Source organism: Tiliqua scincoides, chromosome 7 (genome assembly GCF_035046505.1).
Source record: "Tiliqua scincoides isolate rTilSci1 chromosome 7, rTilSci1.hap2, whole genome shotgun sequence".
Taxonomy (NCBI): domain Eukaryota; kingdom Metazoa; phylum Chordata; class Lepidosauria; order Squamata; family Scincidae; genus Tiliqua; species Tiliqua scincoides.
In genome coordinates this window covers 15,177,633-15,201,745 of record NC_089827.1, presented here as the reverse complement: position 1 = coordinate 15,201,745, position 24,113 = coordinate 15,177,633, and the positions used below count along the sequence as shown (strand labels likewise).

Below are 24,113 nucleotides of genomic sequence, written 5' to 3'. Positions count from 1 at the left end.
GACAGCTGCTACTTGCCCTGCACACAGCTGAGCTCCTGCAGTTTGCAAGTTTGTGTCAATATAGGGAGATAAATGCTTGAGCATATTTTATTCTGGTCTGCTTCCATTAATGGCAGGTCCATTAATGGCAGGTAGTGGGGATAGGTGAAGGCCGGGTCACATAACTAAGCTCATCAAGTCTTGAAGCTATTGAGACCTGCCTCATTATGAGAAATAGGTCAAGCTTTTTGCAAATAAAATATTGCTTGTAAATAAATAAAAATATCATTTCTTTCTAGATCTTCTTTTTTAAAGTCTCATAAGTGTCATTTTAAAAAGTGGATCCCAGTGCTAAAACATTTGTGAACCTTGTTGGCATCCTTCAGTCTCGGAAGACTAAGGTGTCGCGCTCTGAATGGTGGTTCTGGATCAGAGTGTCCTCTCCAGTGCGCGAAGCCTGGGTAAAGTAGGTATGGAGGATAGGCTGTTATCCATGCAGCAAATCCCCCCTCTCCACGTCGCTGAAATGGTCGCTGAAATGGAAAGGCAGAGGCCAGTGTGGTTGGTTCCAGCGGCGTTGCAGGAGTTGCCAGAACGTGACTGTGTTCAGTCATGAACTGCCTCAGGGACTCCGGCTCTGGATTTTGCCTCGAGGTTGACTCCTGAAGCCTTTGCCATAACTGGATGTAGTCACAAGGCAGTAGAGGTTTGAGATCAGAGTTTTCCTTCTCTCAGATGAGCTGCCTTTCCAGGCGGACGAGTCCCATCTACCCGGTGGCTGTTTAGTCGCCTCTTACAACAAGTACAGCCAAACTGAGGGCCTATTCTTATCCCCAGCCGCCAGGGGTTCACTGCGAACCACTGTGAACCACTGTGCTACAAATGCTGCCCAAAGTTTTACATTTTAAAACAAGTTTGGAAAGGGTGGTTGTCAAAGATCAGGCTCGAATGCAAACGTCTACTGTACACCCTCCTTCGTAATACATTTCTTTGAAGCTGAACACATGAATATGCGGAAATTATAAAATTAACCAAAGTTTTTAAGGTTAAGCCCAGCATTGACCAGTCAGAGTAAAAAATACTTTGGCTGTCATATTACCAGACTGTCACCACTACTTCACTCCCACCTTTCAAAGGCAAACCTCTGCCAAGTTACAAAATTATGTACTTTTTATCAGGTACAACATAAATTTAACACATTGTCTATCACCTTCTCAGCACATTTGCTTTAAAAAGTGCTATTGTTGAGGAAAAAAAATAATAGCACCACTTTGTTGAAACACTCCTATATGTTGCGACTCCTGTCTCCAATTGCACTACTAAATTATTATTGCCCACTCAGCCTCACTTCATACCTGTCTCACTTTTGAGAGTCTATTGTCTCTTCTCCTTCAAATTAGTGGGAATGGGTGAGTTCAGTGTGGCTTGACTCAAGTCGAGTCACGAGTCTCTACCCCCCAACTCGACTCAAAAACGTGTCCTATCGGATGGACTTGCCAAGTCACCTAGAGCATTTTGACTCAAGCATTTTCCAAAAAAAGTTAGCCGCAAAGAAAAAAAAAAGGAACAGCTGCTGGGGTGTGTGTGTGTCGGAGTTCTCTTTGAACACTCCCCTGATGTCACCTTCCCATCTGTAAACAAGGTGGAAGGGGGTGGGATGAACAGCATGAGAGCAGGGACAGAAGAGGGAGGAGAGTCACACATAGTAGCTGGGAGGCTTACCAGTATAACCCAATCCTTTGGGGTTCTACTCAGAAGAAGTCCCATTTGCTCCGGTCATTCCATGAGGCTTCCAAGTAACAACAATGCCCACAGGAGCCATGAGGTTGTAAAGTGTGATCACTTCAAACCCTCTCCCCCCCCCCCCCCGCTTCCCTGCTCAATTCTAAAGCAAGAAGACCCTCGGGCTCCTCCTTCTGCCAGCCCACATCCAAACAAAAAAATCAGACCACTGATACTTCATCCAATAATCATTTGTTCCTTCAGAGATGAACAAGAGAGCCTGCTCCCACCTCCCCCCCATCCCGCTCAATAAAAAAGAAAAACATTAACTCTTTAACTCATTAATTCTTCCCTGTCTCCTGGCTAGAACTTCCCTGCTACTCACCTGGTCTGAATGATAGTCCTACAAGGTCTTTCACACTACAAAAAAAGTAAGCAAGCACACCCAGACAGACAAACTCCTGTCTGTATGCGTGGGGGCTTGTTTCCAACTCAGTGGCCTCCGACTTGAGTCAGCGCTGGTGTCATCGACACAAGTGTATACGAGTCAGCAAGGAACATGTGTTTTTGTGACTCGGACTCAAGTCACCTGACTAGAGTTCCCATCCCTGCAAATTAGCTCCCAAATCACTGTCCAGATACAAAGCTAGACCATCCAATTCATTTGGGCAATACTGGTGAAATGGCATGGTTTATAAAGAGTACAGTAATTGTTCAAATTCTGGACTAGAACATCGGGGAGGGGAGGGGGGCGAACATATAAGGTGGGTGTGACTTCCCAAATTAGCTATGACATCCCATTAAAAAGCCCACATCATTAGTGGCCAAATCAAGTCAAAGTAAAAGCGAAATTTTAAACAGGACAGTATGGCTTATACCAATAGAAATATATTTTTGTAACTTCACACTCTCTTTAATCCTGAGCCGCAGCAGCAGCTATGCATCCACTTGGCACCTCCTGCCTCAACAAAATGTTTTGAATTTTTACCACTCATTTTAAAATAGAATATCCCAGCCAACTACAAGACAAAGAGGCTGGAAAGAATGCTAAGGAGCAAGTGTTATTACTGGCTAACAGAACCACTTAGGAGGGTGCTAAGTTGCAGGAGTATCTTGACGGAAATCACAGGGTAGAAAAATCAGGGTCAGCTTCCAGGTTGCCCCGATGCTTCTACGTGAAGCCTCAAACTGCCACAGGAACCACAATGTGGTGTTACACCAGGGTTTCCTAACAGCAAACATGTAACATGTAGTTATGGACACAAGTCTACATGCATCTTTCAACACCTACATAAACATCACTGTTTCCCATAGCTAGGACCAACCTTTAAAGTTTTGGGTCCAAGTGGGAACATTTTTTGCAGGCCCCAGGTTCACAGCTAAGATCTGTAGAACCTGAGAGACATAGATACAATTTATTGTAGACTTTATATCTCAGTAGAATGGAAAACAATCAAAAAGTGCTTTAAAAGTGTGTGTGAGTCATAGCACAATCCTATGCATGCCTGCTTAGAGATGAGTTTTATTGTGCTGAAGGTGGCTTACTCCCAGGAAAGCGTGTATAGGGTTGCATCCCTAATGGACCAAATGGATCTAAGCATATTTTATTGTGAAATTGCATACACGTAATCCTACAATCCTATGTGTAGATTCTCTTTGAAAAGTAAACCACTTGTTTTGGTGAAGGTGAAATGATTTTGTAAAAACATTAATTTTATTTTTTGCTTAGAAAAAAAAAAATTCAAAGTGTCTATTGCAATGCGCTGTGTGTATTTGACAAGGCTAGAGCAGATTATCCTAGTGCAAGGCGCCCTTAGGCACAGGGCCCAATTGGGAGCAATTGATCCAACTGGCTTAAAGCTGGCTGTACCTGTAGCAATTGTAGGTCATGCTTAGTTGAAGCTATTCCTTGATTTATTTTTGCCCATAACATGACATTATGTCATTAAAGTCAAGACGGGCCCACTAAAATCTCCAGGATTGCTCTCAGGAGTCAAGATTGATGCAGATTCCTGAAGACTCTCAGGTGGTCCTAAAGGATTGGCACCTGGAGAACTGGCAACTCCATGCTCTCATAAGTGCTTGACATACAGGAGTACCCCTGTATCCATGGGGGTTCCGTTCTGAACCACCACCCCCCCCTGCAGATACCACAAATCTACGGATACCAGGGACACCTTTCAAAAAGGTAGAAATAATAAAGGAGAAAACCAAAAAGCACTGCATTTTGAGGGCTGCAGATAGTCTTCTGAGCTTCTTCTTGGTAGTGCTGAGGCTCCTCCCTTCACCCAATATTGCCCCAGAATACATCACGACTGCCTGCAGCCCTTGAAGCACAGCTTTCGGAGAGTTCCCCGGTTGTTGCAAGTGCGTGAGATTTCTTTCCCTCCAAACCACACACAGCCAGGCAAAACTAGTGGCATTTTAAATAGAAACACTGGAATGCCACCAAGCATTTTGTGTGTGTGTTGGCATTGAGCAGCTAAAACCTTCATTTCCATTTTAAAATGCACTGACATGGCAGGAGGAGAAACTAGATGCTCAGTTTCCACAAAAGAAATATCTAGCAGAGAAGCAGTTGCCTCTCAATAAGCAATTGTATACTTTTAAAAAATGAAGAAGAAAATGTTTAATGCAACTCAGATCGGTAGGAAACTGTTTACACATGGAACTGTTTATATGCTGTGAGCTCGTCTATACTCGTCTAAACGTATTTGGGATGAAAATACAAAAGGTCTTTGTTTACAGAAAATTGCAGCACTCTCAAGATGGGATCTTTTTAAAAAGTGCTAAATAAATCAGATCACAAAGGGCTAGATCTGGGGGCTTCTGCTGTTCTTGTCTGCACTGAATTCCCTGATTTCCCAATACAAACATGAATCGCACAACCATCAAAGAATAAGTTCTTTCCTTTGCAGTAAAGTCATTTGGTTTTACTTTACGTTCTGAAGTACATGATCTCCAAAATATGCCATACGCAGACTAGGTCAGCTGCCTTGCAATCAGAAAGGGAGGGGGACCACTGAGTGGATTCATACAAGCAGGTCAGCAAGGGATTGGGGTGTTGAAATGTTGGCTATGCTACTGAAGCAACAATGCGCTCCCAGTATGGCAGTATGTGTAATGGCATAGCCATTTGTGAACTTTTAGTTGAAAAGCGGTATATAAATACTGTTAATAATAAAGAATAATAATAATAATGGTTCTTCCTATGAACGCGGCAATGACATTCTCTTTCCAATTACCCTCTCCCCTCCCCCATGATGTACAGAATTACATCTGTGCTGCCAGTCTAGACAGATTGCTTGTCACACAATAATCTGCTCCTTCATTTGGCGTCATATTATGCAAAAGTATTTTGTTCGGAAAGAATGCAAATTGTTCTTGGATTTTTGCTGTAAAACCCAAATAAAAACTAGTGCTTAATTTTTGTGTTTATAGCCATACTCTTTGCATAGAAGCACACACACACAAAGTGCCGCATCTGAAAAGCTAGTAAGGCAGTTAGAAGCGTCATAAGGTGGGTGCTGCTGGTGCAGGATGCCCCAGGTTTAACCCCGGGGGGAGGTGGCACCATACCACCCAAGCCTGTGTGCAGCTATCTTCAGCTTGCTCTGAGCTCAGTCATCTTGCTCTTTCCCTGACAATTATGCTTTTGCCACTTGCCGGTGAGAACATGAAGCAACTGGGCCTGGAGTGGGCTGAAGATCACTGAACAGAGGTGGTCTGGAGGTAGCCTTTTCACTTTTAATACAATGCAATAGCCTGGAAGATGAGGGGCAACATGATTACATCACTATGCAACCCCTGAACTTCCAGAATGCCAAGTACTTCAGGTAAGTACTGCATTGGGTGGTACTTCCCCTATGGATGCCCCTGAGTTAGAGTGCCAGAGTGGTGTAGTGGTTAGTGAGCTGGCCTAGACAACTGGCTTGAAATTGTCGTGTGTGTCCCCCGAAACAGTTGACAATGACACCGCTGCCAGGTACTCTGCCACTGCTGCTTATCCTGGTGAGTAGGGGGGCCAGCAGGATTGGGGCCCCTGGAAAAATGTTTTGCATTTGGCCCTGAAGCTCCCAAGGCCAGCCCTGACTAACCTGACATATTTTGTATAATCAAGTTCACTGTTTATGAGGTCACCTGCTGTGCGCAGACTTGTGCAATTTATTTTTCAATTTCTAATTAAGCTCTGCCTGCACTGGCGACAACAACAACAACAACATTCATGCCTACCAGAACACTGAAATGAAGAAGTCTATTACCATATTTATTCGCTCTCCCTACTACCAGGGCCAATCCATTCTTACACTGCAAATGTCACACTGGCAGGCCCACATTTTTTGTCTGTGTCTCTGCGTCCCATTCTGGTTGCTTCCTCTCCAGTAGATTATTATTATTATTCCAGAGCGAGACACGTTGAGGAAAGGGGCACTAAAATGGTTCTAAGGTTTAAGCATATTCTGTATGAATTAGGTTATGAATTTGGGATTTTTTTAGCTTGGAAAATAAATAACTGGGGGGTACTTTATAGAGGCTCACAACATTATTAACAATCTGGATATACTCATTACAAAAAAATAGGTTTTTTTTTTAAAAAGTCTCATATAATAGGATTTGGAATAATCCACTGAAACAGACTTGCAAGGTGCTCACAACAAATAGAAGGAAATATTAATTATGTGTGCATGAAGAAAGTTATTGTCCCAAGATGTGGTGACTAGTTTGGATGAGTTTCAAGAGAAATAGGCAGGTTGATGGATGACAGATATATTACATTAATGGCAATTAGAACCAATAGCTATACAGGTAGCCCCTGACATATGGATGTATCGTTATGAATACCCATATCGGCAGTTTTGCAGTGGTGAAGTCTGTCCAGTCTTGTGATATTGCACAAGCACAATATGCTGTAGTGCTGTTCCAACTTCCAGACAAACCTCCTGAAAAGAACGAGTATGTATGCATGGAAAATATATACCTGGGGCAGTGTTCCCTCTAATCCCCCCCCCCCAGTTCGTACAGCCCTACTGTGGTGGCACTGTGGTGGATCCAGAGCACTTGATGATGACATTATTATTGCCAAACTACAGAATGCTAAAAAGGAAACTGCATGGGGTTTCCTGTTCTGGAAGTGGTCAAACTTATCCCCATAACAGCTGGAGAATCTTCCAAGAGGCGTCCGACAGGCTAGTAATAGAAGATTAAGAGCTTGACCACATGGAACTTTGATTGTACCAAACAAGGAAAGTGTTTTGTTCTTGTGACTATTTCCAAATCACCTATTTGGAAAAAAGAGGGAGAACTAGATTCAATTGTCCACCCCGCCATCCCATGGGTGATTTACCCCAGGAAAGATAACCGCACAGTTAGCTGCTAGGACATGAAGGATTGGTGAATCCAATCAAGAACAGATAGTCAAATAATTCAGCTCTGGATACAGTTGGTGGTTTTTAACCTATTCTCTGTATCTGTGATCTGACCTAGTAAGGCAATCTATACACAGATCACCCTTGCTGGACTGGAGCAACAAATTATGTTGCTGCATTTTTCTGTTCCTTAATTTCTTTGGTCTAATAAGTGTTTCAGTTTCATGTAGGTTTGCCAAACACTTTTTTAAATAAGAAAAAATATTCACAAGTAAAAATAATGTCATTTGATTTAAATTAGAAACTGAGATGAACACAGTATCCAGGTACTGCTGCAGACACAAGAACATGAACAGGGGGGGGGGAATGTATTTTTTTCTTATGCTTTAATTTAAAGCAAGCAAGCCCAAAAAATGAAGCACTTATTTATTAAATTGTAGAACAATCTCCACAGAAAGACATTATGAAATCTATCCAGTAGCACAATATCTTTATTGCACCAAGTGAAACGTAAAAAAAAATTGATCTAGTTTTGCATCCCAATTCTAATCAACTTTCCAGCACTGATGCAGCCATGCTAATGGGACATGCGCTGAAGTTTGTGATGCAGTCACAAAAGCCTCCTCCAGGTAAGGGAAATTTAGTACCCTGGGGCTGCATTGATGCTGGAAAGTTGGTTAGGATTGAGCTGTTAAGAGTTTCAGAGAAATCTTCCTCAGGTGGATGATTAAAAAAAAAAGTGAGAGGAAAGAAGAGAAAACCTATTGCTGGTAAAGGGTGTAAGAGGAGATTATTCAAGAAGCAAATTAAATTGAATTAGTTAACCATTGCTTTTTTGTTCCCATATACTTTGATGCAAACTAGCTTTGCTCTTTGACACAAGGTCATTTAAGCCATTTCTGTCCAACATTACATATATGCAACAGGGATCAAATGTGTACACCTGCGAGCTGGGCAGAATTAATCTTGGATCAACGTACAAGATTAAATTTAGCTTTTTGGATCATCTGCTTTTCTATACATCATCACCACCATCATATATCTTATCACACATTGCATATGCCCAGCCACATCTTTTTCTCTTCCTCCTCCACTCACCTTTTGGTGTTGCTAAAGGAACATTCAGTTTGAGAAAGAGTTCCAGGAAACTCAAAAACTAGCTCACTACTTTATAGCTGTCCGTTGATGCAAAAAGGCATTGCACAAGTGGTACTGTGACGCAATAGGTAATCTGGGCTCATGGTCTCCTGGAACATGAAGGAAATATATAGACCAGGGGTGTCAAATTCATTCCACACAGTGGGCAGGAGGTCTGGTCTAGAGGGTAGAGCCTCCATTTGCCTGAAGATTAACATCCACAAGGTCGCCAGTTCGAGGCCACCGGCACCGTGCGACCTTGAAGCAGCTGGCAAGCTGCAGCTGAGCTGTTCCATCTGCTGTGAGGATGGAGGCCAGAATGTTAAACCAGATCGGAGTGTAACACCTTGAATGTAGTGGTTCTTGAAAGAAAGAACCTTCTTTCAATTTGTAAAAATCCCTGCGTGGATTTAATAAGCCTGCCTATGTAAACCGCCTTGAATAAAGTCTTGAATAAAGACCAAGAAAGGTGGTATATAAATACTGTATATTATTATTATTATTATATTATACAGTGAGCCGAATAGCGCCTGCTGAGGGCTGGAAGTGACATCAAATAGGAAGTGATGTCATTTAAGCAGACAATGGCCAGAAACAAGTACTTTGTTTTCAAGTAGGAACTCATTATCCTCAAATGACAAGAGAAAATCTGCAAATTTTGGTCATATTTTCAAGATACGAGAGCGCCCAATTAACATGTGGGCCGCCCTTTCAGCACCACCACTTCTGCCAAGGCTTCTGTCTGCAGCTCAACAGCTGAAAGATGGTCTGCGAAGTGACACCTCGGCAGAAGTGTCTCTGCTGAAAGGGTGGCCCGCATGATAATTGACCTCTCCCCAGCATCTCCCTCTTTCCGAACTCTTGCTTCCCCCACAGCATTCTCCCCCATAATGTTCCTTGATTACTGAAACCTCCTTCCGTCTGGCTGGCCTACTACTCCAAGAGTAAGAGCATCCAGGCTGCTGAGCTACCAAATGAATTTATTCAACTGCTCATTGGCAAGATGCATAGTAAACTCTGGAGTATGGGGGGTGGGACATGAGGTTTGATGTGTTAATTGTGAGCTTTCTTGGGACAGGGACTTGCCCTCTCTTCTATTGCAAAGTGTAATATTAATATATATTCCTATAAGTGTGCTACAGGAATTTAGGGGAGGGTCATTTATTAGTAGGGCCATTGGGGGATGTGAGTCTCCTGACAGCAGCATGGTCTGCCTCGTCAAAAGGTGTGCCCTGAAAATTTTAGCACCTTGTCAGTGTGCTGTGAGATGAGGAAGGTTGAAAATTGCTGCCTTGGGCCCTTGAGTGGCCCAAGCATTGCAGAGCAGGTATAAAGCTGGTCATGCTACTCCTTCTGCTCAGCAGACAAGCCAACATGTCAGCCCCAAACAGGCAGGAAAGCAGGTGTAGACTACTTTGTGATTTGCTAGATTATAAATCAAGTGTAAAAAATGTGGGCCACAGCTTTGAGCTGAAAGATTCCCCCCCCATTTTTTTTTAATTGGTACATATTTCATTGCCTTTTGGAAGGTATCTTCTATATGCAACAAAATATGCAAAACATAGCTGAAGACACAGAAGGAAAATAATCTGTCATAGCAAGTCCTACACCTGCAGGTCAAACCTGGTATCCAACCAGAGTACCCAGAGTAGAATACAACTTTACTATAAATATATGAACAAAGATAGCATCCGTAGCTTTTCAACTAAGCAGCGGAGACAAAGATTCCTGCACATTCACCCCTCTCTTCTTTCACACTCTATAAATCACTTCTGCTTACACTACAGATGCTGTCAGCTATCAAGAGGAGCTGCCAGAAATAGCTTACCTGCAGTTAGTAAACAAAACAGAAGCTTCAGACAACTTTTCCCTGCCACTTTAATTAAGCTACGAATATGCCAGTGTACATATGAGAGCCTAGCAGGAGCTGTACGGTACAGAGCAAACCGTGTTTGCCAAAACACTAGCATAAATGGGGCAACCACATTAAGTGTGGACGACACGTTTGCAGGCGTGCACTTTAAAGACCTGCGTACGCCTGTGAGAGCCAAGATCTCCAGACCAGTCATTTTCAGCCCTTTTCATCTCTTGACACACTGACAAAACGCTAAAGTTTTCAGAGCACAGCATCAGTTTTTTTTTTTTTTTGACAATAGACTAGGCATACTGCACTGATGGTGGTGAGGGGCTCACATCGCTCAGTGGCCCCACTGATAACTGACTCCCCCCCCCCCGCCAAACTATCACGGCACACCTGCGGACAATTCACAGCACACCAATGGGCCAACGGCATACTGTTGCCACAGTATGTACAAACACACAGTAAACTGTTGCCACAAACAGTACAAACAAGAATGTCAGCCACACTGTATGTGCTAGTACACACACACACACAAACACAAACACAAACACAAACACAAACACACACACAAACACACACACACACACACACACACAGACATGAAGTTTGATTACTGCCTGAGGCAGTGATATGTCTCTAAAAGCTGGTGCAGGGCAGATCTTCTCCATGATTGTCCCCTCTCCCCAAAAAATCATACAGGAGAATCAGAATTGGGCTGCCCCAGGAAGGGAACAAACTTCGGCAGGGCCTGCACTGTTGTAGCAAACTAATAAGTTGCACATTCTGGCTCTGACTACCACCGCAGAATTAAATTTCATGGTGCAGCGTAAAATTTGACTGCCAGAAGCTTACCTGGTTTTAATACAAAAGTGAAATGTAAATAGGATAGAATTAAATCAATACAGTTAAATGCTAGCCGCTGTTCGGACTGTGAACATTTTGTTATTGACATTTAAAGAGTTTCCGGCATTGTTTCTCTGTAGTATTTCCAATTATTCCTACTCCAAAGTAAGTTAAAACACTAGTTTCAAAGCACTGTTTTACAAACCATAAAAGAAATACAAACTCTGGGTCATTAAGAAAGGAAATGGCACAGTCTCTCTCCACTGCTTCCTTCTAGCGTCCCACACTCCAACAAATGGCTTAGCGTGTCCTCGTGAACAGTACGTCACCACTACCTTGTATAAAAGGTTTCTTGATTGAAAGACCTGGTCTACTAATGCATCAGGCACAATCTAAACCAGGGCCGCTCAAAATTATGCAGTAAACCCCCCAAATTAGAGCCAATTGTGGAAAAGCAATGCCATATTTTGATTTGGCACTCCAAAAATATCCTAAATTTGTTCAAACAACCTTGGCAACTAAAAAGCTGTCCCCAGCCAGTGATGGATTGCACCACTTCAGCCTGCAGGTGGATGCTCATGCGTCCCTCTGTGAAAAGACACACCCTACAAATAAAAATCAATATAGCAGACAAAGGGGTGGAGACTCTTTCTTGCTGCTATGCTAGTTTTCTATTTTGCAAGGACATTTCTATGAGAAGGTGCATTCAAAGCAAGATGCATTTTCCTGTTTAAGCCTTAATGGCACTGTCCATAAAGACTACCACATCAGCATTTTGCCATCTCAGTCTTTTGCATGTTCCATCTCCCCAGTCCCATCCATCTCCCCAGTCCATGACTCACAAAACAGTCCTGCATCAAGGGGAATCTGATGCTGGTTCCAAGATCCATACCTGTGAAATTCCATATCACCTGCTGGAAACAGGTACATATCAATGGAAAAGCAGGTTTGGGACTTGAAATGAAAAAGAAGAAGTTGACTTTAAAGCAGCCTTAATAAATCATGCTCTTACTCTGTCTATTCAGATGATATATCTATGTTCATTTGAGAGAAATGTGATATAGGAAAGCAATGGTCTTTTTTAAGATGACAGAAAGCAAGAGATTAACCTGACACAGAAAGGACCTGGAACCGTCAATCAGTTTTAATAGGCCTCTCCTATCATATTGACACAGTTCTGGAAAATACATATATGAGCAGGAAATCTTATCGTGCCAGCACATATTTCACATGAAATGGTCAACCGTCTTTAAACTAGATTCTCTTGGGGGGGGGGGGGGGATGGCAGACTTTTTAAACTAATGGGTTAATTTAATTTGCTAATTTAAACTTGGCTGAATGACCCTCCCCCACTCCAAATTCCCTCTCCACATTACAACAAATTTAACATACTAAACAGTTTACCCTGCATATTATATAGACTGCAGATGCAAGATGAGGTAACTAAAAACTGTCTTCTTAGACTTCTCTGGTTATTGGTAGATCTTAGCGAGGTTGTCTTCAAAATAGCTAATTTTTACGGTGTGCATGATTGTCCTGGCTGCAAGTGGGTCTTCGTCTTGAGGTACTTAAGGCGCAATCCTAACAGCCACTTGCACCAGCCCAGGAGTGTCGCAAAAGTGCCATAAAGCACTTTTGCGCCACTCGGAAGGGAGTTAGGCTGGCGCACAGGCATGTGACGGCATCCCCGCATCACCACAGCCACCAGAGGATGGGTGAGTTGCGCTGGCCAAACTCGGCTGATGCAAGGGTCTGGGGGGGCATGAGGAGGGCAGGCAGCAAGCATTCCTGGGGGCAGACAGACAGGAAATGGGAGGCAGGGCCAGAACCTGGAGGTTATGCCGGATCCTGACTCCTGTTCCCGGGTGGCTCAGAGCAGCCTTTCTGCTCGGATCTGCGTCACCTCCTGAGGTGGCTCAGATCCAAGCAAACCCACTGGGGCTGCTGCAGCGCGACACGGGGTAAGCGGAAGTGACTCCCCTCACCTCGAGCTGAGCTGCTTTCGGTCCCAGCCTGTTCCAGCACAAGTCAGGATTGTACTGTTATGCTCACTTGTAACACAGGTCCCAAAACTTTGCAATGGACATTAAGCAGAGGCCTACCTCAAAGAATTCTTGTGAGGACAGACAATATACAGACTGCAATACATGTTGAATACTGAAAAATGCTAAGCCGATGATAAATCATGCATTCTAAAAACAAACCAAGTAACAGAAAATAACTTTAATTCTCCCCCCCCCATCATGTAATTTTGACTGCGTCTTGTGGGAATTCTGAAAATACACAGAGATAAGCAGAACTCGTTCAAGATTGAGAAAGAAAAAAAATCAATGAAGTTTTGATTAAAGAATGTGATTTGGTCTTCCGGCAACACTGAAGCCAAAGTGTCTCAATATTAGATTGCAGATGGTAAAATAAGGGGAAACCGCTCCAGGTTCAAATATCAGGTATTAATTTTTATACTGGTACTTTATTAAAGACAACACCATCTCATAGGTAGCTTGTAAAATTCAGCAATCATTTCACAGTAGATGTCTATTTCAGTCAGAGTGCAGTGGACCAGAAGTTACGAAAATCCATATATCCTCATGTAACCAGCCTATACACTTTCATAGGCCAGGCTGCAATTGAATGTATTCAACTCAAAGAGCCATCCTTCAAAAGGAGAAAATTAGCCATGCTCCACTTAAGGACTATATATCTTTTTGACAGTACACCTTTCAATAAAATCAGCAATTTCCTTACGAAGAGGCAGGAAGATTGCTGCTCCAGATTTCACTGGGATAATCTGAAGAATCTCCACTGAGACTGTGAAATTGAAGAGTACACAAGCCCTTCCCATTTTCATATGAAGATGTCATAATGTGACTTGAAACTAATCAACATAAACTTTCTCTGTCTTGATGCATTAGACATAACCCCACTAAAGCAAAGAACATTTTAGCCCTGGAATGTTACAATACGTTTGATCTTTGCCCATTAGGAACAAAGGGACTTTAAATAAAATGTTTAATTACTGTGAATATGGCCCTGGGTTGTGCCTTTCTTTAAACAGACATGCTCAATATTTGGACATCAGCATTTCTTTCCATTAAACAGACTGCCGTCTTTCAATCCTACACTACCACTGATAGCCATGTTCAAGATTTAATGAGAACAGCAATTTAGCAGCAGTTAAGATTAGCATAATATTTCTGCCTTGTAAAAGGCTTCATTAATTAGAATTCACTATTACCAATAATGATGTTTCTTATAAACCTACATTGTGATCACTGCTACAAGCACATTAACATTAAATGAGGTTAATAACAATGATTCTGAAGGAGGTGGATTACTTTAGGAGCCAGTGTGCATCACAGAAACAAAATTCCTAGCAAAATTGAATAGTGCTTCTATGGACCTTTCAAAGCAGCCATTCTCAACCTTCCCCCACCCCAGCTACAGTCCCTTAGGAGCTCTTAAAGTATGACTCCTTTGCAGTCCATATACAGCTGATTCAGCCCATGTTGGTTCCTTGGGAAAGGAACAGTATGTGGTAGTGATATATTGAAATCCCTATCCTCAAGTCTTGAGTCTCCTTGCTCAAATTCTCAAGTTGAGTCTCAAGTCTGAGTCAAATTTTTAAGAAAATAAGGGAGGTGGTGTGTGTGTGTGTGTGTGTGTGTGTGTGTGTGTAGTTGTAAACACTCCCCCTATGACAGGCACTTCTGGGAGCCTGCTCCACCGCCCAGCTGATCAAAGTGCTGCAGGCATCCTGGAGCTACTGGTGGCAGCTAGATCACCCAGGTAAGGTGAAGAATGCCTGCTCACCTTGCCCAGGTGATCATGCTAACTTTCAGATGTCCAGGAAGTCTTGAGATGCTACATGGAAACAGTGAAAAAAAGTAAGCAAGAACACAAAAACACAGACTTGAATGAGAAAATGTCTTTGAGACCCAAGTCCAGTAGCAAGTCACTGTCTCTCAATTCCAAGTTAAGTCTGAGTCACTATACCATAAAAATGTTTCTAGTGCAGTGCTTCTCAAACTGGTGGGTCACAACCCACCAGTTCGTGTAACGCTTCCCCCGTCCCTTTAAGGGGGGCGCTTTGCACTTACTTCAAGAAGACAGGGCTGCAGCAGGCTGCAGGAGGTGCTGGGAGCCCTGCACAGCAGTCTCCAAAGCTTGGAACATTCGCTAACAGCAGGCACAAAGCACTTCCGTTTTGCAGGAGGTGCTTTGCGCCCACTTTTAGCGAATGTTCTAAGCCTCAGGGAGCGCTGTGCAGGGCTCCCTGCACCTCCTGCAGCAGCCCTGCCTTCATAACATGAGTGCAAAGCACCCCCCTCGCCCCCCTTAGCAACGCGATCCTGGGGATCGCGACACTGCCCTAGCCCCTCCACTGCAAGAACCTATTGAGGGAGTAAAGCTCCCTCAAAGTTTGAGAACCTCTGCTCTAGTGAATTAACCATAAATTCATTTGCATGGGCTCTTGCATCCTTCACAATGTGAAGGATGCTTCTTGGGTGTGGAAATCCTTTCTCTATTCCTCATCGATTGCAGTATGGGGCTCTCTCTCTTTTTTGTCAGTCAGGTATTTTGGGCTGACAGCTTCTCTCACTTGTCTGGCTGTACACTATGTCCACGGAAGTTGCAGCACTCTGCCTTTCACTGATTTAAGATTGAAGACAGGGGTTATTCTTCTAATTAAGTAAGTGCTAGACATATTTCTCCTACTAACAAAAAGTTATCAACAGTTCAGAACGTACTGCAGAAGCAGCAGCAGCAGCACAGACAGAGAAAGCTGACAGGCTGTGCACTGTGTGATGTCTTCATATTCGCACGCCGAGACAAGATGGGTCCATTCCAAACTCAGATATTTCGTTTCAAAGGATCTTTGGTTGCTGAGTCATAACTCTAGCAACTCATACTAGCAAAGCCAGGAAAAATAATGCACAGAGACAGCAACCAAAACCTAAGCACTGTTTACCAACGGGAACAGTTTAAAGACTTTGGCTTATAAATAGGGATAGTTGGAGTGTATATATTCCTGTACTCTTGTAAAACAAACAGCTAATTAAACAGTTTGCAATCCTATTCACACTTACCTGGAATCTCCACTGAACTCAATGGGGCTGAGTAGACATGCATAGGCCTGTACTGTAAATCACTAAATATTACGCAAATTTGTCTTCAGCCCTTTCAGAGAGAGAGCATTTGCTCTTGCTCGTACACTCTGCTTTGGAGTTGGTGAGCACAATACTGAGAGGTAGGGAGTGGAATCTGGGATTAGAAGCTGGGGGGGGGGGAGTTCCCTTCTAGTAAGACCAGTGGTCTATCTGGTCCAGGGGTTCTCAATCTGTGGGTCACGACTCACCAGCTGATTGCAAGCCAATTTCTGGTGGGCTGTGAAATGAACTGCCAAGCTGGAAGAAGACCACAGTGGCCAGCCTTTGGCAGACTGCACGCAAGGTCTGCTGAGGCACTACCTAGAAATTGTGGACTGGCACCAGCTGTGCTAAAAATAAAGTTGTGGGTCAGCCCTGGTTGTGACATTCTGGGGCACTACCCAGAAGATGCAACCCACAAAATGCCAAAAAGATTGGAAACCACTGAGCTTGCCCATATCTCTAGCAGCACTGAAGAGTGTCAGGCAAGAATCCTTCCCACTCCTACTTGGAAATGGCAAGAGCTGAACCTGGGCCCTTCTGCATGGAAAGCAGATGCTGTACCACGGAACTAATACCCAACACTCATCTAGGGCTGGGGTAAGGGTCAGGATTTGGGATTAGGAGGGGAACATGGGGTGTGGTATCCAAAGGTTTACCTCAGATACTAAAAAACTGGACTAACTGGGAAACTCACAAGAGGTTGTAAGATATATCTGCTTAAAATGACTTATTTTTAGAAGCAGCTGAAGTTCAGGAAGCCAACATTACAGGCAAACCATAAATTATTCCATGGTGGTTTCCCCTCAGCTGTGGTTCCCAGCAAACGCTGTGATAGACTAGGAAGTAGATTCTGAAATGTGCAAGTTTCTTCAGGAACTGAGGAAAAACCAGAGAAGTCATCCAAGTGCAATTGGGGTAAGTTAACAAGTCTAATCATCACTGAAACACTGCCAACATTTCAGCTGCCCATTTAACCTCAGTGTATCTGGATATTTTGTAAATACAGCATGACTTTAGCAAGAAAAGGACTTCCGCATGACATGGCATTTTTGTTCCTTCTCCAAGTACATTATTTGCATCATATCAAACTCTGCACATCAATGGCCTGGCTGTGGGGTTCACTTTGCTTCATTACATTTGTACCAAAGGCAGGAGAAAAGTACACCAGTCCCTTTTGTAGGTCAAAGGCAGTGAATTGTGCTGATGTGGTCTATGCCTGTGTCCGTAACAGGAGCAATCCATTTTATATTCTCACATGACTCTCAAACTCTCCCTGCTTTTTCGTTATGAGCATCACTGGGACCCAGCATCCGTCTCTACATATGAAGCAACACAGATGAAATTACAGTTTTTCACTACAGCCTAAGGCTACACCCACTTTTTGTACCATAATGGGAAACTGTTTATTAAACCGTCTTTTTCTTTTTAACATTGTTCAACCTCATTTTCTATTTTTAATTTCCCCCCACTAAATTCTCAAAGCAATAATCTGATATCAGGCTGTCCACATCAGATAATATTAACTGAAATAAAGGAAGACATTAATAGAGAGTCCAGATGGCAAAGGTCTTACTTGGCTTGGGGGTTTTGCTTCGTTTGTGTAAGCTAACAGCCCAAACGTAACTAAATTCTTCATTATCAATTCAGCGTCCAGGGGAATTTCGGCTGCTGGAGGTCTCTGTGAAAGGGGCATCTGTCCCTGTGACCTGGCATAAGTCCCAGCAGCCTCAATGGGTGAACTCAGAACTGTGCCAGCAATGTCACTGGTGTAATTCCAAGTTGATCAGTATCAGTGAATCAGACCCGGAAGGGGAATAGGCCATGGCATGTGCTGGTGCGGCAGATTCCACCCCCTCCCAAGCCTGATCTGCCCACCCATGCCCCAAATCCCCACTGCCCTCCCCAACCAGGAGGGTGGGAAGCTCTTCTGGGGCATGCTGGGCCAGAGACCCACTCTACTGGCCTCTGTGGGCCTCAGTGCCAGCTCTGGTTTGGAGTCCTCCGTGGGTGGCCTCCATGGTTGTCGCCAGCGTGTCTGGCTTCTGGGTGGGTTGTTCATGCATTGCAATAGTGAGGCACAGATCAGCATAAGGCGACATACAAAATATTAAGTAATTAGTTAAAGGGAAAAAGAGAGTAATATAGAAAGGTGGAGCACTTCTGGGCAGGAGGTCTGGTCTAGAGGGTAGAGCCTCCATGTGCCTGAAGATAACATCTGCAGGTCGCCAGTTCGAGGCCACCAGCACCGTGCGACCTTGAAGCAGCTGACAAGCTGAGCTGAGTTATTCCATCTGCTCTGAGAGTGGGAGGATGGAGGCCAGAATTTTGCGACCAGATCAGAAAGAAACATCTGAATGTTGTGGTTTCTTGAAAGATAGAACCTTCTTTCAAATTGTAAAAATCCCTATGGGGATTTAATTAGCCTGCCTATGTAAACCACCTTGAATAAAGTCTAAGGAGAAATCTGAGGACCAAGAATGGGGTTGCACTCCCTCTGAAGGAGCAGGTCCGCAGCTTGGGCGTTCTCCTGGATCCACAGCTGCTCCTGGAGTCCCAGGTGGCGGCGGTGGCCAGGGGAGCCTTTGCTCAGCTTCAGCTGATTCACCAGCTGCGACCGTACCTGAGCTGCGCGGACCTGGCCACAGTAACCCATGCCCTAGTGACATCTAGATTAGATTATTGCAATGCGGAAATTACAACTAGTACAAAACGCAACTGCTCGTGTGGTTGCTGAGGCACGTCGGTTTGACTCTGTCGAGCCGTTGCTCTGGCGGCTACACTGGCTGCCGGTTCTGTTCCGGGCCCAATTCAAGGTGCTAGTTTTGACTTTTAAAGCCCTCTACGGCTCAGGTCCGGGGTATCTGAGGGACCGCCTCCTTCCCTACAATCCTGCCCGTGCTCTTAGATCATCTGGGGGGGGCCCTTTTGACTGTGCCGCCACTAAGAGATGTGAAAGGGGTGGCGGCCTGGGAGAGGGCCTTCTCGGTGGTGGCCTCCGAACTGTGGAATACCCTCCCCTTAGAACTGAGAACTGCTCCCTCGTTGCTAACGTTTTGGCATGGACTGAAGACTTTTTATTTCAAAAAAAGCTTTTAATTGTTGACAGGCTGGCTGGCGTTCTTGCTTTTATATGAAAATCCATGGGGTTTGTTTGTTTTTAGATTTTTTTAATTATGTAAATTGTTGTTGTTTTTAATGTTGTATTTTTTTTTAAATGATGTAAGCCGCCTTGTGTGCCCGTTGGGCAAAAAGGCGGGGTACAAATTAATAGAATAATAATAATAATAGAAATACCTGTATTATTATTATTATTATTATTATTATTATTATTATTATTATTCTGGTTTGCAGAGCAGCAGATGTTCATATGCCATGAACACATGTCAATGAACACCTGGGGTTACAGTTATTGTCCAAAGTAGGTCAATATCACTTTTTTGAGTAGCAAATGTTCTGTTACCTATTTCTCTCTCTTTTCTTTTGTCTGAAAATTTTCCAAATCAAAGATTTAAAACTAGGTGAAATTGTTGTGCTTCAGGTTGTAACCACAAGGCAAAATGCCAGCCTCTACAGAGTAACAATGACAAGTGCGTGTTATAAGGCTATAACATCCTGACACTAGTCATGACATTGGAAGACTTATTCAGAATGCAATACCTGTTGGGAATACAACCGAATGGAGGCACATTTCTTTCACTGCAAGTAGTCTGGAAACAACCTATAGCATTTTGGAAGCAGGCAGCAATATTAATTTCAAAAATTCTGAATATTAAACTTAATTTAGAACCAGCCCCGTTTCTTCTCACACAAATTCATGATAATGTACCTAGGTCAAATGATCCCTTATTTTCCTATGTAATTATAGCAGCTAGAATTATTTTTAGCAAAGTATTAAACAATTCTCCCAAAATCCAGAGAGTGGTTGGTGGAACTGTATGCTTTATAGGAAGCATAGGTTCTTACAAAATAGGAACCTATTTTGTAGATTACACATAAAATAACCTGGTGTGTGTTTTTTTTAAACTCAACATGAAGCAGCAAATCCAATTCTTTTTTAGACTGGGAAGATTTCTGGAAATATTGGAGTAGGAAGCAACGGTTAATTTCAAGAAGTCTGTTTTTCCTTTATGATGATATTTTCAGTAGTGACAGAAAGGATTAAAGAAGCGGTCAGAGAGGGCTATGTGAGTGTGTCACACAGAGGGCTGTAGTGTGTACAGCAATTTGTGTGTTTCTGTTCCCTGATCTAAATTCCAGATCTTTGTTTTGTGATAGATAGCTTTTAATCTTTTGTTATATTGAAAGGTTTTTTTTTTCATCTGTGTTGGTAGGGAATAGCATGTGTGTGTTATTGTAATATTTAAATAAAAGCATTCAAAGGTAAGTGGCAGTTAAAAGTTTCTCAGGAATAAAGCTTTTTGGCCATAATCCTAACAGCAGCACAACTTGATCCATACACCCAATGAGGCCTGGGCTTGTACAGTATTTATATCAGCACTGTCCATTTGGCATACCAAACCGCTTTTGAAACTGAGAGGAGTTCATACTTGAATTGCAGGGGAACCTGAAGGGGCCCTTCCACCTTACCTTTACCTACATTTTTTTTGAGAGAAAAATGGGGGAAGGGCATAATTTCTCTAAAATTAGGGGAAATCCGAGGTCTTGTGGATGTCATTAAATCCTACCTTTCCCCTCATAACTTGTACGATAGGAGAATTTCAAAAGCAGTTTGTAACATGGTGAAGATGCCTTCAAAAAAAAATCCAGCTAGGAGCTTCCAAAAAAATCAGGCGTGTCTAAAGCATTTCAATTCCAACCTTTGTTCACACAAATACATCAAGATAGTCTGCAACAGTGGTTCCCAAAATTTTTAGCACCAGGACCCACTTTTTAAAATGATACTCTGTCAGGATCCACCTAGGTTTACCAGACTTTTAAAAAAGGAGAGCTAGAAAGAAATAATTTTATTTATTTATAAGTAATAATAACCAGAGAGAAAGACCCACACACATTTATCTCCCTATATTTATACATGTTTGCAAACTGCGGGAGTTGAGCTCTTTGCAGGGACATTAGCAGCTACAGTATCTGATTTTTGAATAGCCTCAGGGCTTGAAGCAATTAGATATCTTTCCATCACCCTTTGGCGACCCACCAAAAATCAGATTACGGCCCACCGGTGGGTCCTGAACCACAGTTTGGGATCCACTGGTCTAAAACAGTCATGCTGGGGAGGCGGGGGTACAGCAAATCTCTTTGCCTGCTAATGACTCTAATGAACTCAGGTACAATGAAGATGACACTGTAAAATGAATATGTTTTCTTACGGTTCTTGTGTATTACCAGTTAACAAGATACAGCGGCAAAATTTCCTGTTAACAAGAAGGCTGAGCAAGCTTACTGGCATTGCTTTGACAAAGGAGGGATTAGGCCAGTGTGCCTGTGGTTTTGATTCTATGTTATAGCCCACGTGGTTCTAAATACAGAGTGGCTTTGAGCACAACAATGGATAAGAGACAAGGCTTAGTCTAATATGTTAATAATGGGGATTCCATCTTCAAACAGCTGGTGAATTATTTATTTACAACTCAAAGAATCTGCCTTCTCCAAATCACACAAGCACATATCCATTATAAATAATTGGGGGGGGGGGAGAACTAGCAAGTAGTGGTTGTAATGCAGTTTAAAATCCACTAATGGCTTTTAATGCAGACAACATAAAGCCTGGCAAGCGTTATGGATTTCCTTCTACTATGGAAATAACTTTTGTGCCACAATAATCTGATCTTTCTTCATATTTTCATTGCACGTAACACATATTTAATCATATCTTTTCACCTCTGAAGATAAAAACATAGCTTGGCAGCCACAAAATAACAATTTGCAGAGGTTTGTTTTTTTTAAATGTCGTGAGAACAGTCATTTTGGTTATTTAGCTATTCACCAGAGCTATTTCCAAGAGTTTGAAGCTCACAGATTTTAATGTTTTACAGTAAACATTCATTTTAACAAAAATCCAAGCAGTGCCTGCCCTATCAAGAAACCAGCAGTATTGCAAATAGGTTATATTTTTTATGTAGAGTCAAAAAGATCTTCGTCTCAGCCAAGACTTTCTATTCTGTCACAGTAATGGATCTAGCAAGCTACTCACCTGCAAAAAGTGTTACCTGACCCAAGCAAATGGCTAAATGCAACTTGAGGCCAACCATATTTACACTGAAGAATACCCCACTTATTTAAGTGGGACTTACTTCCACATAAGTGTGGCTGAGCTGAACTGAACAGATTCACAGTTTTTCATGAAAAACAGCAACAATATTGAAAATGTTTTTTTTTTCCCCCAACAGTTTCTCAACACTCCTTATGAAATGTTATCCTATTAATTTACGTTGCAATGACTTGTCCTCATTCCCACATGATGTCACATTAACTTAGAGACATCAGCAGATTGTTAACATTGGATTGGGTATTTAGCACTGCAAAGTTAGCCTGTTCATTAAGTGATCCCTAATTATCTGGGACCACCTATGTGTCTGATCTAAAAAACTTTGCTGTCACTCAATTGCCCCCATCTGTCCTCTGTGACTGATGCATTCAATATGCATCATGTTGCATATTGCAACATACAATATGCAAAATTGCAAATATGTTACATCATTATGTCATCCCATTCCCTATGTCATTTCATGGTTGTCTAGTCCAAACTGGAGGGGAAGATGCATTTAACCAGTTACCTCCACAACTGGAACTAGTTTGCACATAAGGAAGCCTGTCATAGGAAGAAGAGATCTGTTTACCTTGAAAACAAAGGATTAAGAGCATATCCTTTTTTTAAAAAAAAAAAGAAAGCACCCAGTTTATCACTTTCACCAACTGAATGTGGGCTTTACATCTGAATGTATGATGTCTTACTCACTGTAGAAATCAGTACACTTCTCAAGGTCTAGGGCACACCTACTAAACGCATACTTATACTATAGGCTTTTAGAAAGAGAGTTCATTCTATTCCAGGTTCTCTCTTCTAAGCCTTGGGGCATTAACTACTGTGTGACATTCTGAAGTGTTTTATACTGCAAAAGCTACAATGACAACCAGATCAGGAGGAGATCTATTATTCCTGTGATAAACCCAATGGCAGTTCAGTTATTACAGTCCTAGAATGGATAACTGCAAACAAGAAAAATGGAAGAGCTATCATGGTTACAGCAAAACAACTTCATAGTTTATTCATTCAAATTTGTTTTGAGCTCTATGCATTTTCATTTGCTCTCAAGAGTTTCCTGGAAGACCAAGGTACACAGAGAATCTAGACATAGCAGCTGTCAAAAAGTACAAGTGAGGAGAAAGTATTTAAAAGTTGAGATGAACCCTCTTGTCCTGACCACCATATATCTCCATCCCATGACAGTCTCTGGTGTTCCCCAAGGAGAAAAATAAGTAGCCATCTATGCTCTCCCACCAGTTTGACCAAGATGTTCAGTGAATCAGCCCCAGATTTTAAAAGATAACGAAAACAATCAACACAGAGTAGAGATATGTATTCATGAACTCAAAAAAAACAAACAACAGGAGACAAATTTTAAAAGGCAAAATTTTTTGGTTGGCAAAGTAAAAGCAAGAAGGGGCGCACAAATAACACTTTTTACATTTTTGAATGAACATGACAGCACTACCTGATTGGCCGATTCTCTTTACTATCAAACAGTGAGAAGATGACTTCAAGTTCTTCTCCCAGATTGGAACACATCAAACTCTTCATTTGGACAAAGAGATGGTGGCTGCTTGCTGGGACAGGCGTGTCTTTCTTTCGATGACGATGCTCCATCTAGATATTGACACCAACAATAGAAACAAAAGCAAAAAAAAGGCATTTATTTATTCAAGGAAAGAAGGCATGAGTAATGTAGCAATGTAGAATGAGCAATGTAGAAAAGTAAGGCCATTATCTCCTGTCTTTCTCTGGAGACTAAGGGCCCAATCCTATCCAACTTTCCAGCACCAGTGCAGCTGCAATGCAGCCCAGAGGTAAGGGAACAAATGTTACCATACATTGAG

At 42.5% G+C, this 24,113-nt stretch overlaps 1 protein-coding gene across 2 annotated transcripts in view; it reads right to left on the bottom strand.

Annotated features, from left to right (window-relative positions):
- DOCK4 (dedicator of cytokinesis 4) overlaps positions 1–24,113 on the bottom strand; it is a 282,880-nt gene that overhangs the window by 143,604 nt on the left and 115,163 nt on the right. For both annotated transcript variants that reach the window (XM_066633137.1, XM_066633138.1), the window contains exon 8: positions 23,732–23,883. In XM_066633137.1, coding sequence (XP_066489234.1) covers positions 23,732–23,883 — 152 coding nt within the window. The remainder of the gene's footprint in view (positions 1–23,731; positions 23,884–24,113) is intronic.